Source organism: Pan paniscus, chromosome 13, assembly GCF_029289425.2.
Source record: "Pan paniscus chromosome 13, NHGRI_mPanPan1-v2.0_pri, whole genome shotgun sequence".
Taxonomy (NCBI): Eukaryota; Metazoa; Chordata; class Mammalia; order Primates; family Hominidae; genus Pan; species Pan paniscus.
In genome coordinates, this window is record NC_073262.2 from 135,143,005 (window position 1) to 135,156,547 (window position 13,543).

The following is a 13,543-nucleotide window of genomic DNA, read 5'->3' on the forward strand; positions in this document are numbered from 1 at the left end:
ATCAGTAATACACTGGCCTGTGAGGAACAGAAAGCTCAAAGAATTTTAGCTTAAACACATAAGGTTTCCTTTTTCTCACATAGTAATAATAGGGAGGCAGAGGTGATCACGTTGGCTCAGCTGTCTAACAAAGCTATCAGGGACCCAGGCATTTTGCCATCTGCCCAGCCCTGCCTCCATGGCAAGTTGGCTTCTGTCCTCAGACCTGTTGGCCCCACTTTGTGAGCTGACAGCCACAGCTGCACACTTAGCACCTATGTTCAGGCAGAAAAGGGCCAGCCATTTCTGACCCCTTTCATCAAGAAGCAAAACTTTTCCATAGGCCGGGCACAGTGGCTCACGCCTGTAATCACAGCACTTTGGGAGGCTGAGGCGGCTGGATCACCTGAGGTCAAGAGTTCAAGACCAGCCTGACGAACATGGTGAAACCCCCTCTCTACTAAAAATACAAAAATTAGATGGGCGTGGTGGCGCCCGCCTGTAATCCCAGCTACTCAGGAGGCTGAGGCAAGAGAATCGCTTGAACCCAGGAGGCAGAGGTTGCAGTGAGCTGAGATCGAGCCATTGTACTCCAGCCTTGGCGACAAGAGTGAAACTCCATCTCAAAGAAAAAAAAAAAAACAACTTTTCCATAAAGCTCCAGTAGACATCCCGCAGGTCAAAACATCACATGGCTAGCCTATCTGAAGGGAGACTAGGAAATGAGTATCTTGCTCTACCAGCCATTATAACAGAGGGTGGCAAAGGAGAAGTAGTGTTAGACAATTCTACAGATGATTTTCTCTGAATGGGTCCTGTCCCTGCACACGTAACCCCTGCAAGAAACTTCCATTCCTCATTGATGATTTACCCTTCGGAGAACACCAAGAAGGCTTCTAGGCCGTCTCTCCCAGAGGAGAGAAAGGGAGAAAACAGGAGGGTGGGGGGTAGGGGATGCAGGGACAGGTGGTCCACTGTTTGGCAGTGCTTCCTGATCATGGAGGCCATTGAATTTGGTAAAATGTGGGCATGGAGGAGAGTAAAGAGGTGGAGAGAAACTGGTCTGCAAAAGAGGATAAGAAAACTGCATCTAGGGGGACCAGAGGGCAAAATGGAAAGGCAAGGGTCTCAGAAGTGAGAAGGAAACGAGGGCTTTGTAAATTCCAGGAAAAGTGGGCCACACAGAGAGAAGCTCAGTGGGGGGGATGCCCAGGGAGGGGGAAGCTCAGGGAGGAGGAAGCTCAGAGAGGAGGAAGCTCAGGGAAAGGGAAGCCCAGTGAGGGGGAAGCTCAGCGAGGGGGAAGTTCAGGGAGAGGGATGCTGAGTGAGGGGGATGCCGAGTGAGGGGGAGGCCGAGTGAGGGGGATGCACAGTGAGGGGGATGCCCAGTGGCAGGCCAAGATGGGCGGATCACTTGAGTTCAGGAGTTCAAGACTGGCCTGGCCAACATGGTGAAACCCCGTCTCTACTAAAAATACAAAAAAGAAAAAAAAAAGAAGAAAAAAAATTAGCCAGGCGTGTTGGCGCATGCCAGTAGTCCCAGCTACTCAGAAGGCTGAAGTAGAAGAATCAAAGTGGAGGTTGTAGTGAGCCAAGATCGCACCACTGCACTCCAGCAAAAAACAAACAAAAAAACCCTCACATGCCTACCCAACAGCCTTCACACCCACCGAAATCCTGACTCCCTGGAGGGAGTAGGAGGGAGTCCACCTCAGCTCTCTCTGGAGCCGCTGTCAGGTTCCTCGGCGACCTGCCTTCCCTACCACACCCAGCTGGCCCTGGCTGTCCTTGGCCCCCATGTGGAACATGGAGGTGGGGCTGGGACAACTGAGCCCGAGTTGGGGCTGGAAGGTGGATGTCTCTTTTGGGGCAGACGGGGCCCCTGTCTCCCCTCTCCCACCCAGGTAACCTGAGCCCAGCATTGTGTCCATCCTGGAACAGCTGACAAGGCTGTGGTCAGACAGCTGGTGGGGCTGGGCCAGGCTGGCCGGGCTGGCTGGGCTGGCTGGGGTGGGAGTGTAGGCTGTTATATGACACCCAGAGCCCATCTCTCTCTGCCCCAGACCTTGGAGCTGTTGTCCCACCCCTGTCACTGCAGAGGGCTGAGGCACCATGCATGGGGGCCAGGGGCCACTGCTCCTCCTGCTGCTGCTGGCTGTCTGCCTGGGTGGGACACAAAGGAATCTCAGCCTGGGGAGTCCCAGAGCTGGGGTCCACAGCCTCAGGGGATGGAGGGTCTGAGGGCTATTGGGGCCTGCCCTGGACCCAGTTCCCTGAGTTCCCACTTCACACCCCCAGGGCCTCCCCACTCTTTCCGCCTCCGAGCTCCTGCTAGGCTCACGCCTGTCTATTGCAGGGGCCCAGGGCCGGAACCAGGAGGAGCGCCTGCTCGCAGACCTGATGCAAAACTACGACCCCAACCTGCGGCCCGCGGAACGAGACTCGGATGTGGTCAATGTCAGCCTGAAGCTAACCCTCACCAACCTCATCTCCCTGGTAAGCCGCAGGATGGAGGAGGGGTCAGCGCACCAGGCCCTGGGACCTGCTGGGGATAGCATGGGGCGGCTCCAGCCACCAAGAGGTTGGAGGGCCCTAAAGCGGACAGGCTGGGGTCTGGAAAACTCCCATGGTTGTGGGGGGAGTACTATCAAGAGGCTGGGGGATGCTTGGCCCCATTGGTGGCCTGTGGGGACTTGCAGTGAAGTTGGGGGCTGAGCCCTCCATATTACACCCTTGCACCCCCAGAACGAGCGAGAGGAAGCCCTCACCACCAATGTCTGGATAGAGATGGTAAGAGGCCACCCTGCTACCCTGCTTCCATCAGGGGTCCCACCCCACCACCCCAAGGCCTCCTGAGAGTTGCCTGCCCCGTTCCTGCCTCTTCTGTCCTCTTGGGCTGGATGCCCACTCCTAGGGGTGTGGTGCAGCAGAGGGCAGAGGCCTAGCAACTGCCCCTCCCCCTGCAGCAGTGGTGCGACTATCGCCTGCGCTGGGATCCGCGAGACTACGAAGGCCTGTGGGTGCTGAGGGTGCCGTCCACCATGGTGTGGCGGCCGGATATCGTGCTGGAGAACAAGTGAGGAGGGGGTGCAGGCAGGGGTGTGGGGGACAAAGGACACAGGGTCTGGGCCCAGCAGAACAAGGGGCTCTGGGAAAAGAGAAAGATGAGCAGAGGGTGCAAATCGGGCACCTGTGGGGCTAGGGAAGAACTGGATGGAGCAGGTGCCGAGGGCAGGGCCCTGGGTATGCCCTCTGACCCCAGGGCCAGCAGACCAGACCCTACGCCAGGCTCCATCTCCTCTGGGCTGGGCCACCTGGGTGGGCTGCTCCCTTCCCTGTAACGTGGGGCCACTGACGGGTCCTATAGAAGCTGGCGAGAGTCAACAAGACAGGCATGAAAAGTGCATCACTCGGGGGCTGGCACATGGTGTGGGCTTAACATGTTAGTCGCTATTATGACTATTATTATTATTATTATTATTATTATTATTAAAACAAGAGAGAGAAAGATAAGCAGAAATTAGGAGGTGGTGCCTGAGGAAGTCTGTCTGGGGCAGGGGGTGGCAGGAGGATTGCTGGGGGGACCTAGTGATCCAGGTGGGAACCAGTCAGGGGGTGACAGGCTGGTAGGGACTGGTGTCCCCAGGCCCCTATCCACATGGGGCACAGGGGCTGGTCTGGGGCTGGGGTGTCGGGGGCTGAGTCCACAGCCTCATGGCCTGGCCTGTTCTGTGCATACAGCGTGGACGGTGTCTTCGAGGTGGCCCTCTACTGCAATGTGCTCGTGTCCCCTGACGGCTGTATCTACTGGCTGCCGCCTGCAATCTTCCGTTCCGCCTGCTCTATCTCAGTCACCTACTTCCCCTTCGACTGGCAGAACTGCTCCCTTATCTTCCAGTGAGGCCATTTATTGGGGAGGATTAAGAGAGCTGCTCTCAGAGGGGCCTGGGCAGTGGTGGGGTAAGGCCTGGGCAAGGCTTCTGGCCTTGGCTCTGGCAGCACCTAGAGGCCTGGCTCCATCTCCCCTGGGCCTCTGTGCCCATCTCAGGCTAAGACACCTGAAGGTGCCCAAGCTCTCCCTGCTAAGCCCGAGTCCCCTCACTCATCCTTTACTGCCTCAGTTTCCTCGCCTGTGCCCCAAGGGGAGACATTCACGCCTGGGGTGCGTGGGTGAGAAGGCACACATGCACACAAGATGCGTGTCTGCGCACACACGAAACCACTGCACACTCCAGGCCCACAGGGAGGCAGGGCTGTCCTGTGAGAGAGGGGCCCTGGCAGGGAATCCAGCGGAAGCATGTATGCAACCAAGCCACCCTGGGGGTCTCTGGGTCTGTTTCCTCAAACCTAAGTGTGGGGAGGAGGGCCCGGGGGAGGGTTCTCCTGTATCTTAGAGGAGCAGTCTTTCCATGAGCAAAGCTGGCAGGGAGACTCCCCTCTGTAGACACAGGGGCCCTCCTCAGGTAGGCATGTATTTTCTACATTGCCATCATCAGCCCCTCCTGCCAGACAGCAGTGGGAGAGACAAATGCAGAGTGACCCTGGGCCCATCAGCCAGGTGAGGGCCCTGCAGCCTCCTGGGCCTTCAACTCCATCTTCCTGACCCCAAAGAGCCCTAGGTCCTCCTGCTCTCCATATCTCACCAGTGGGGTTTTATAGAGAACTCAGAAGCGTGGGGCTGCATTTTGTTGAAGAAAAGCTGCCCACACTTGTCCCCAGAAGGTCATCCCCATGCAGTCGTGGCAGGTCTACCCGCTCACATTTAGCCTCTTTCCTCGGTGACTCCCAGGTCCCAGACTTACAGCACCAATGAGATTGATCTGCAGCTGAGTCAGGAAGATGGCCAGACCATCGAGTGGATTTTCATTGACCCTGAGGCCTTCACAGGTAACCCCCACCCAAGGGCTCCCCAGGCAGCCTCATCCAGGGCTCCTGCTGGACCCAGCTGTGGTCAAGGCTGGACCAAGGTCAAATCCCTCCCATGTAACTCAAAATGAAAACTACAGCAAACCATAAAATATGCTTTTTAAAACGTCCAACAAAGCTCTGACTTTCCTCATGATAATGACTCCAACTTTACAAGAGGCTCGAGCATCCAATCTCCCACCCCACTTCTGTCCCTCAAGGGTGCCTCCCCTGCTGGTGCTCCTTAGGGCACATGCTGCCCTTGCAGCTGGGTCACTCGGCTGCAGGGATCTGCCTAGCTCACACTTCCTGTGCCCACTCCTGCCTGCCTGCCTGCCCGCAGAGAATGGGGAGTGGGCCATCCAGCACCGACCAGCCAAGATGCTCCTGGACCCAGCGGCGCCAGCCCAGGAAGCAGGCCACCAGAAGGTGGTGTTCTACCTGCTCATCCAGCGCAAGCCCCTCTTCTACGTCATCAACATCATCGCCCCCTGTGTGCTCATCTCCTCTGTCGCCATCCTCATCTACTTCCTTCCTGCCAAGGGTACCTGCAGCCTATGGGAAGGAGCCATCCAGTAGCACAGGGGACACCTGGGAGGCCAGGGTGGGCCCTGCCTGGGGAACAGAGTGGCATTACGACCCAGGACAGAGGCAGCGGGCTACTTCTGGGGTAAGGGGTTCCTCTGTGGGTGGGGGAGGTAGGAACCTGCTCTGAGCGCCTCTCGGTCACGGGTAGCTGGGGGCCAGAAGTGTACCGTCGCCATCAACGTGCTCCTGGCCCAGACTGTCTTCCTCTTCCTTGTGGCCAAGAAGGTGCCTGAAACCTCCCAGGCGGTGCCACTCATCAGCAAGTAAGGCTGGTCTTCATGTCCACCCGCCTATCCCACTCTCCCTTCTTGGGAGCATGATGGCCTCCTGCATTGCCCTCTTGCCCTCCATCCACCCCCCCATCCTCAATTCAGGAGGCCTGAGGGGGGCAGCCACTAAGGGTGGGGGTGGCATCATGGTGTGGGCTGCCAGCTCCTGCCCACCCCACCCGACAGGTACCTGACCTTCCTCCTGGTGGTGACCATCCTCATTGTCGTGAATGCTGTGGTTGTGCTCAATGTCTCCTTGCGGTCTCCACACACACACTCCATGGCCCGAGGGGTCCGCAAGGCAAGGACCCTCCCTGCCCACTTCAACATCCCGCTGCCCGCTCCCCTACGCCTCCCTCTCGCACGCCCTGGCCGTACTCACCTGTGGCATTCCACAGCACACCCATCCTGGGTGTATCTGGAAGCATGGACCAAAATCGATTACAGTAATACAGGAATGAAATTGCTTCCTAGGTGCCCGGGATATTACAAATGTTAATGTATTTCATCTTCATAAAACCCATATCACCTCCAATTACAGATGAGGACGTTGAGGCGCAGAGAGGTTAAGTAACCTGCCCAAGAAAGTGCACTACAAAGTCGAAAAAGCAGGAGTCTGCCAGGGCAGTCTGATTCCAGTCTGTGTGATCTGTAGCCCACCTGCAGCCTTCAGCTTGGGCCCTTGTTGCACATGCAGATTCCCAGGCCTGCCCCAGGCATTCTAGGCCAGAATAGCATGAGGGCTAGGGGCAGGAATCTGTGTTTGTAACAAGTGCCCTGGTGATTCTGATGTGCACTGAAGTTTGGGGACCCAGGCTCGTGTCCAGTATAGAAAGCTTTACCAAGGCCACGTCACTGCCCCGGTATGCTGCCTCCATGGTCCCTAGCAGCACAAGCCCTTCACGCCAACCTCTGGCTTCTGCTCTGAAGCTCGGCCTGCTGCCCTAGTGAAGCCACCCCCTCTCTAGGTGTTCCTGAGGCTCTTGCCCCAGCTGCTGAGGATGCACGTTCGCCCGCTGGCCCCAGCAACTGTGCAGGACACCCAGTCCCGGCTACAGAATGGCTCCTCGGGATGGTCGATCACAACTGGGGAGGAGGTGGCCCTCTGCCTGCCTCGCAGTGAACTCCTCTTCCAGCAGTGGCAGCGGCAAGGGCTGGTGGCGGCAGCACTGGAGAAGCTAGGTGAGACACAGCAGGTGTGTCTGGGGACAGTCCTCCCCTGGGACCCCAGCTGGGGAGCCAGGCACAGCAGATGAGTGCTGGAGAAGTGCCCAGGTCAGGGAGAGAGGAGCTGGGGTCCCTAAGGAGAAGCCATCTTCTCTGCCTGTTTCTCCTCCATTCTACTCCCAAACCTTATCCTTTCTCTTTATCAGAGAAAGGCCCGGAGTTAGGGCCGAGCCAGTTCTGTGGCAGCCTGAAGCAGGCTGCCCCAGCCATCCAGGCCTGTGTGGAAGCCTGCAACCTCATTGCCTGTGCCCGGCACCAGCAGAGTCACTTTGACAATGTAAGCTGAGTCAGGGTGGGGTGGAGGTGGAGTGAGTACCTGGGCTTGGAACCGTGATAGAGACAGGATGAGTGGGGTTGCCAAGATAGGGCAGTGGGATGGAAAAACAGGAGGCCAGGTGCAGTGGCTTACATCTGTAATCCCAGTACTTTGGGAGGCCGAGGCGAGTGGATCACCTGAGGTCAGGAGTTTGAGACCAGCCTGGCCAACATGGCAAAACCCTATCTCTACCAAAAATACCAAAAATTAGCTGGGTGTGGCGGCGGGCACCTGTATTCCCAGCTACTCAGGAGGCTGAGGCAGGAGAACTGCTTGAACCTGGGAGGCGGAGGTTGCAGTGAGCCAAGCCAAGATCGCACCACTGCACTCTGGCCTGGGTGAAAGAGTGAGACGTGAGACTCTGTCTCAAAAAAAAAAAAAGAAAGAAAGAAAGAAAGAAAAAGGAACAGGGGCGGGGGGGCACCTCAGGGCCAGGGGGCCATGGAATTAGCCACCAGTTGGGACCCGGACATAGGTAAGAAGGGCCCCAGGAAATGGAGACATGGGCCTGCTGGAAGCCCAAGATGAGAACAGGACCCAGGGAAGACCTGGTGCCGCCGCTGGTTATCCCACACCTGCCTCCCACCCTCAGGGGAATGAGGAGTGGTTCCTGGTGGGCCGAGTGCTGGACCGCGTCTGCTTCCTGGCCATGCTCTCGCTCTTCGTCTGTGGCACAGCTGGCATCTTCCTCATGGCCCACTACAACCGGGTGCCGGCCCTGCCATTCCCTGGAGATCCACGCCCCTACCTGCCCTCACCAGACTGAGCCAACCAACCACTGCGGGGCATGTGGGAGTCACACACGTGGGTCACACTGAGTCTTATCAGCCACGTTCTCCTACTGAGGTCCTAAGTGTGCTCTTTGGGAAGTGCCTTTCAGGGCTGTGTGAGCCAAACAGCCCTGAGAAAAGCTGGGAAAAGAGTCTGAGCTGGAGTCCGGGAGTGGCTGGGGGTGGGCTGTGGTTAGAGTGTCCTGCTGCAGTCAGCACACACGCAGGATTGGCTAGCTCATCCTGGCACCAGCCACTCCTCCACTCAGTGCACTCCCCTCACTTAGGCAAAGCATTATTCATTCCCATCAGTCTGAAGCCCGAAGGACTGTTTTGTATAATACCTTCGGGCTTGGGACTGGCTCCCCTTTTACAAGTTCTCCCTGAAAGAGGGCAGTCACGAGAGGTGTGAAGAGTAGCAGCCGATGCTCTCTCCAAAGCAGGGCAGCAGCCCATGCCAGCTGGCATCTCCCCCCAGTGCCTTCTGGGTACAATAAGCACCCAATTCTCAACAGCCCCAGTGGCCTTTCCATTCATGCGCATTTTTCTGCCACTGACCACAAGACGATTTCCTGAGTTTTGTAATCCTTTTTTTTTTTTTTTTTTAGTTTTTGATGTGTTGTTGTTGTTTTGTTTAGTTTTGAGATAGAGCCTCACTCTTGTCATGCAAGTTGGAGTGGAGTGGCATGATCACGGCTCATTGCAGCCTCAACCTCCGGGGCTCAAGCAATGCTCCTGCCTCAGCCTCCCAAGTAGCTGGCACCACAGGCATGCACCACTACACCCAGCTACTTTTAAATTTTTAGTAGAGATGAGGTTTTGCTATGTTGCCTAGGTTGGTCTTGAACTCCTGAGCTCAAGTGATCCTCCCACTTGAGTCTTGGGATTACAGGCATAAGCCACTGTACCTGGCCTCCTTTTTAATTAAGAGCTCCTCACAGCAGTATGGACAAGCAAGAGTCATTATTCCCCATGTTATATAGGCAAATTGAGCCTAGAGTAAGCAGGACTCCACACAACAGTGGTGGTTAAACAAGGTTTGAAGTCCAGAATTCCTGACTCTGACCCAATCTGACACTCTAAGATTCTACGGCCTGAAAAACAGGCCCTTCTTCCCAAAGGATGGTTAAGACAAGGAAGAGCTAGGCAAGAGGAGGTGTGGAGTTAACAGAGAGCCACTGAGCTCTTCATTCCAGGAGGAGACTTTGACTGGCCTCCCTTGACCCCACTAATCAGGTAGTAAGGCAATAAGCTGGGGTCTTCCTGGGGGAGAGGCAAGGTCCTGCTCTGAGATTACAGCCAGCACACGAGTTTGGCTGGTAACCAGGGGACACCCTTGGGCAAGTCACCTATGCTCCCTGAGGCTGTTCCCTCATCTGTAAATAAGGTGCAAAAAATAATCCATTCCTGGCCAGGTGTGGTGGCTCACACCTGCAATCCCAGCACCTTGGGAGGACAAGGTGGGCAGACTGCTTGAGCTCAGGAGCCCACGAACCCAGGAACCCAGCCTGGGCAACATGGGGACACCCGGTCTCTACCAAAAAATACAAAACTTAGCTGGGCGTGGTGATGCATGCCTGTAGTCCCAGTTACTCGGGAGGCTGAGGTGGGAGGATTGCTTGAGCCCAGGAGGTCTAGGCTGCAGTGAGCTGTGATCATGTGACTGCACTCCAGCCTGATGACACAGTAAGACCCTGTCTCAAAAAAAAAAAAAAATTACAAAACTGAAAAAAGAAAAGTGAAAGTGCCACATAAAGGCCTGACAACAGGATATGCTGGCAGGAGGGGACCTTGGAAATATGCCCTCCCTCCAAGCACAGGATTGCTGTCTTTGGGATTCAATCACCAGCAAGTTCATATTATTTACTCCAGTGTGAGTCTGGGTCTGTGCATGCACAGTGTGTTTGAAGCAAGAGCAGAGTCAGAGCTATAGAGAACTAGAGGAGTTAGGGAGAGTGGGGGAGAACTTCAATCAGGGAGGGAATCTGACGACAGTGGGGCCATTTCCGGTTCCCACCAGCCCCTTACTAGTTGTGTATCTGGCACAAGTCTCTCAACCTCTCTGAAAGCCTCAGAGGGCAGAGGATTAGCTCCTTGTACACAATAAACACTCAAATGTTAACATTAGCTGCCATTACTATAGGTTACTGTCTCATGGGATCCATACAGCAACCTAAGGAGGTAGGTCGAGGCATACCTCAAAGACATTGCAGGTTCAGTTCCAGACCAACACAAGAAAGCAAGTCACATGAATGTTTTTGGTTTCCCAATGCATATAAAAGTTATGTTTACACTATACTGTAGACCAGCAAGAGTGCAATAGCATTGTCTAATAAAACAATATACATACCTAAATTTAAAAATACTTTATTGCTAAAAAATGCTGATCATCAATCTGAGCCTTCGGTGAGTCGTACTCTTTTTGCTGGTGGAGGGTCTTGCCTCGAGGTTGATGGTTGCTGACTGGTCAGGGTGGTGGCTGCTGAAGGTTGGGGTGGCTGTGGCAATTTCCTAAAATAAGACATCAGTGAAGCTTTTCGCATCAGTTGACTCTTCCTTTCATGAAAGATTTCTCTATAACATGCGATGCTGTTTGATAGCATTTTGCCCACAGTAGAGCTTCTTTCAAAATTGGAGTCAATCCTCTCAAACCCTGCTGCTGCTTTATCAACTAAGTTTATGTAATATTCTAAATCCTTTGTTGTCATTTCAACAATGTTCACAGCGTCTTCACCAGGTGTAGATTCCATCTCAAGAAACCACTTTCTTTGCGCATCCATAAGAAACAACTCCTCATCTGTTAAAGTTTTATCATGAGATTGCAGCAATTCAGTTACATCTTCAGGCTCTACTTCTAATTCTAGTTCTTTTGCTATTTCCACCACATCTGCACTTACTTCCTCCACTGAAGTCTTGAACCCCTCATAGTCATCAATGAGGGTGGGAATCAACTTCTTCCAAACTCCTGTTAATGTTGACAATTTGACCTCCTCCCATGAATCACGAATGTTTTTAATAGCATCTAAAATGGTGAATCCTTTCCAGAAGGTTTTCAATTTGCTTTGCCCAGATCCATCAGAGACATCACTATCCATGGCAGCTAGAGCCTTATGAAATGTATTTCTCAAATAATAAGACTTGAAGGTCGAAATTACCCCTTGATCCATGGGCTGCAGAATGGATGTTGTGTTAGCAGGCATGAAAACAACATTAATCTCCTCGTATATCTCCATCAGAGCTCTTGGATGACTAGGGGCATTGTCAATGATCAGTAATATCTTGAAAGGAATCTTCTTTTCTGAGCAGTAGGTCTCAACAGTGGGTTTAAAATATTCAGTAAACCATGCTGTAAACAGATGTGCTGTCATCCGGGCTTTGCTGTTCCATTTATATAGCACGGGTAGAGTAGATTTAGTATAATTCTTAAGGGCCCTAGGATTTTCAGAATGGTAAATAAGCATTGGCTTCAACTTAAAATCACCAGCTGCATTAGCCCCTAACAAGAGAGTCAGCCTGTCCTTTGAAGCTTTGAAGCCAGGCACTGACTTCTCCTCTCTAGCTATGAAAGTTCTAGATGGCATCTTCTTCCAATAGAAGGCTGTTTCATCGACATTGAAAATCTGTTGTTTAGTGTAGCCACCTTCGTCAATGATCTTAGCTAAAGCTTCTGGATAACTTGCTGCAGCTTCTACACCAGCACTTGCCGCTTCACCTTGTGCTTTTATGTTATGGAAATGGCTTCTTTCCTTAAACCTCATGAACCAACCTCTGCTAGCTTCAAACTTTTCTTCTGTGGCTTCCACACCTCTCTCAGCTTTCATAGAGTTGAAGAGAGTTAGGGCTTTGTTCTGGATTAGGCTTTGGCTTAAGGGAATGTTGCGGCTGGTCTGCTCTTCTATCCAGACCACTAAAACTTTCTCCATATCAGCAATAAGGCTGTTTCGCTTTCTTATCATTCGTGTGTTCATTGGAGTAGCACTTTTAACTTCCTTCAAGAACTTTTCCTTTGCATTTACAACTTGGCTAACTGTTTGCCGCAGGAGGCCTAGCCTTCGGCCTATCTCGGCTTTTGACATACCTTCCTCACTCAGTTTAATCATTTCTAGTTTTTGATTTAAAGTGAGAGATGTGCGACTCTTCCTTTCACTTGAGCACTTAGAGGCCATTGCAGAGTTATTAATTTGCCTAATCTCAATATTGTTATGTCTCAGGGAATAGGGAGGCCCAAGAAGAGGGAGAGAGATGGGGAACAGTCTGTGGGTGGAGCAGTTAGAACACACACAACATTAAGTTCCACGTCTTATAAAAGACGCTGTATGTGGCACCCCAAAACAATGACAATAGCAACATCAAAGATCACTGATCATAGATCACCATAACAGGCACAGAAATCATGAAAAAGTTTGAAATATTTTGAGAATTACCAAAATGTAACACAGAGACACGAAGTGAGCACATGCTGTTGGAAAAATGGCGCTGATACAATTGCTGGACTCAGGGCTGCCACAAACCCTCCATGTTTTCAGAAAGCCCTATCTGCGAAGCGTAATAAAACGAGGTATGCCATAGTACAGTGGCGCCCCCCCGACAAAGGAAAGCCTCCGGGAGGTCAAGAGAGATACCAGAGAGTGCGTCCCGCACTGGAGGAAGAGGAAGGTTTTTACCAAGCAGCGAGTCCAGAGCCCGCGCTGTCAACGACGCGGTGCTGCCTTTTTTCCGAGCCGCTGCGGGAGGGGGCCAGGACACGCTCCCTTAGGAGAGCGGGCGGGTCACAAGGACCTGGACAGAGACAGAACTGAGGCCAGCAGCCAGCTCCGCCGCTGAGTCCAGCCCTCTGCGCAGCCGCCCTGGGCTGGCGTCCCGAGATAGCCGCTTCCAAACCGGGCCTGCGCGCCGACGTTCCGCTGCGCCCCGCGCAAAACCGGAAGTACCCGGGCCCAAGGCTGAGGGACCCGGTGGAGCGGAAGTCACCCCCTGAGGCAGTGGCGACAGCGGCGGCGAGAGGATGAACAACAAGTTCGACGCGTGAGTGGCTCGTGGCCGCCCCCGGGGCCCCTTCCCCGAACAGTTCCCCCGCGCCCGCCCCCGCTGGGGCTGGGGCGGCGCAAACCCTGCGGCACCGGCTTCCCTGCTGGGATCCGGCTGCGGCCGGACCTGGCCTGGGCTGGCGGGGAGGAGGGGGCTGGGGAGCAATGGATACCGGAGTCCCGGAGACCCCAGGGCCGTCCGAACCGAGGGCGAAGAGCTGGGCCCGGGGGAGGGGTGGCTGTGCCGCCCGGTAGGGGGAGATTTTCGGACGCCCCGCCCTGGTGGATGCGGATTGCCTGCGACGTGGAGGGGTGGGGACCTCGGCGGTTTGGGTGTTTCCGCAGTCTGGCAGCGCTGCCTCTGAATCCAGCTTTCCCCACACACTCCCTCTCCCCTCTGAGCCTCAGTTTTCTCATCTGCAGAGTGGGGACGGTAACACCCTTTGTCGTAGAGTTTGGAGG

The 13,543-nt window shown here is 54.2% G+C and overlaps 3 protein-coding genes across 8 annotated transcripts in view; 2 read left to right on the forward strand and 1 right to left on the reverse strand.

The window, feature by feature from the left end:
- The first annotated feature begins 67 nt into the window (after positions 1-67).
- On the forward strand, positions 68-12,788 carry CHRNG (cholinergic receptor nicotinic gamma subunit). Its single transcript, XM_008965744.5, has 12 exons — positions 68-2,146; positions 2,336-2,475; positions 2,725-2,769; positions 2,946-3,055; positions 3,721-3,876; positions 4,769-4,866; positions 5,228-5,428; positions 5,621-5,735; positions 5,928-6,042; positions 6,710-6,923; positions 7,115-7,245; positions 7,877-12,788. The coding sequence occupies exons 1-12, from the start codon at positions 2,092-2,094 to the stop codon at positions 8,048-8,050; spliced, it is 1,554 nt and encodes a 517-aa protein (XP_008963992.1). The 5' UTR covers positions 68-2,091; the 3' UTR covers positions 8,051-12,788.
- Positions 10,406-12,774, reverse strand: TIGD1 (tigger transposable element derived 1). The gene has a single exon (XM_057301545.2). The coding sequence runs from the start codon at positions 12,218-12,220 to the stop codon at positions 10,445-10,447; it is 1,776 nt and encodes a 591-aa protein (XP_057157528.1). The 5' UTR covers positions 12,221-12,774; the 3' UTR covers positions 10,406-10,444.
- Positions 12,789-12,925: 137 nt separating the features above from the next.
- Positions 12,926-13,543, forward strand: part of EIF4E2 (eukaryotic translation initiation factor 4E family member 2) — a 32,918-nt gene continuing 32,300 nt past the window's right edge. For 5 of the 6 annotated variants that reach the window (XM_008965741.6, XM_008965743.6, XM_008965740.6 and 2 more), the window contains exon 1: positions 12,947-13,079. In XM_008965741.6, the coding sequence (XP_008963989.1) occupies positions 13,060-13,079 (20 nt within the window). In that variant the 5' untranslated portion in view covers positions 12,947-13,059. Of the gene's footprint in view, positions 13,080-13,543 lie in introns of all 6 variants that reach the window. The other variant, XM_003813144.7, reaches the window with a different exon arrangement.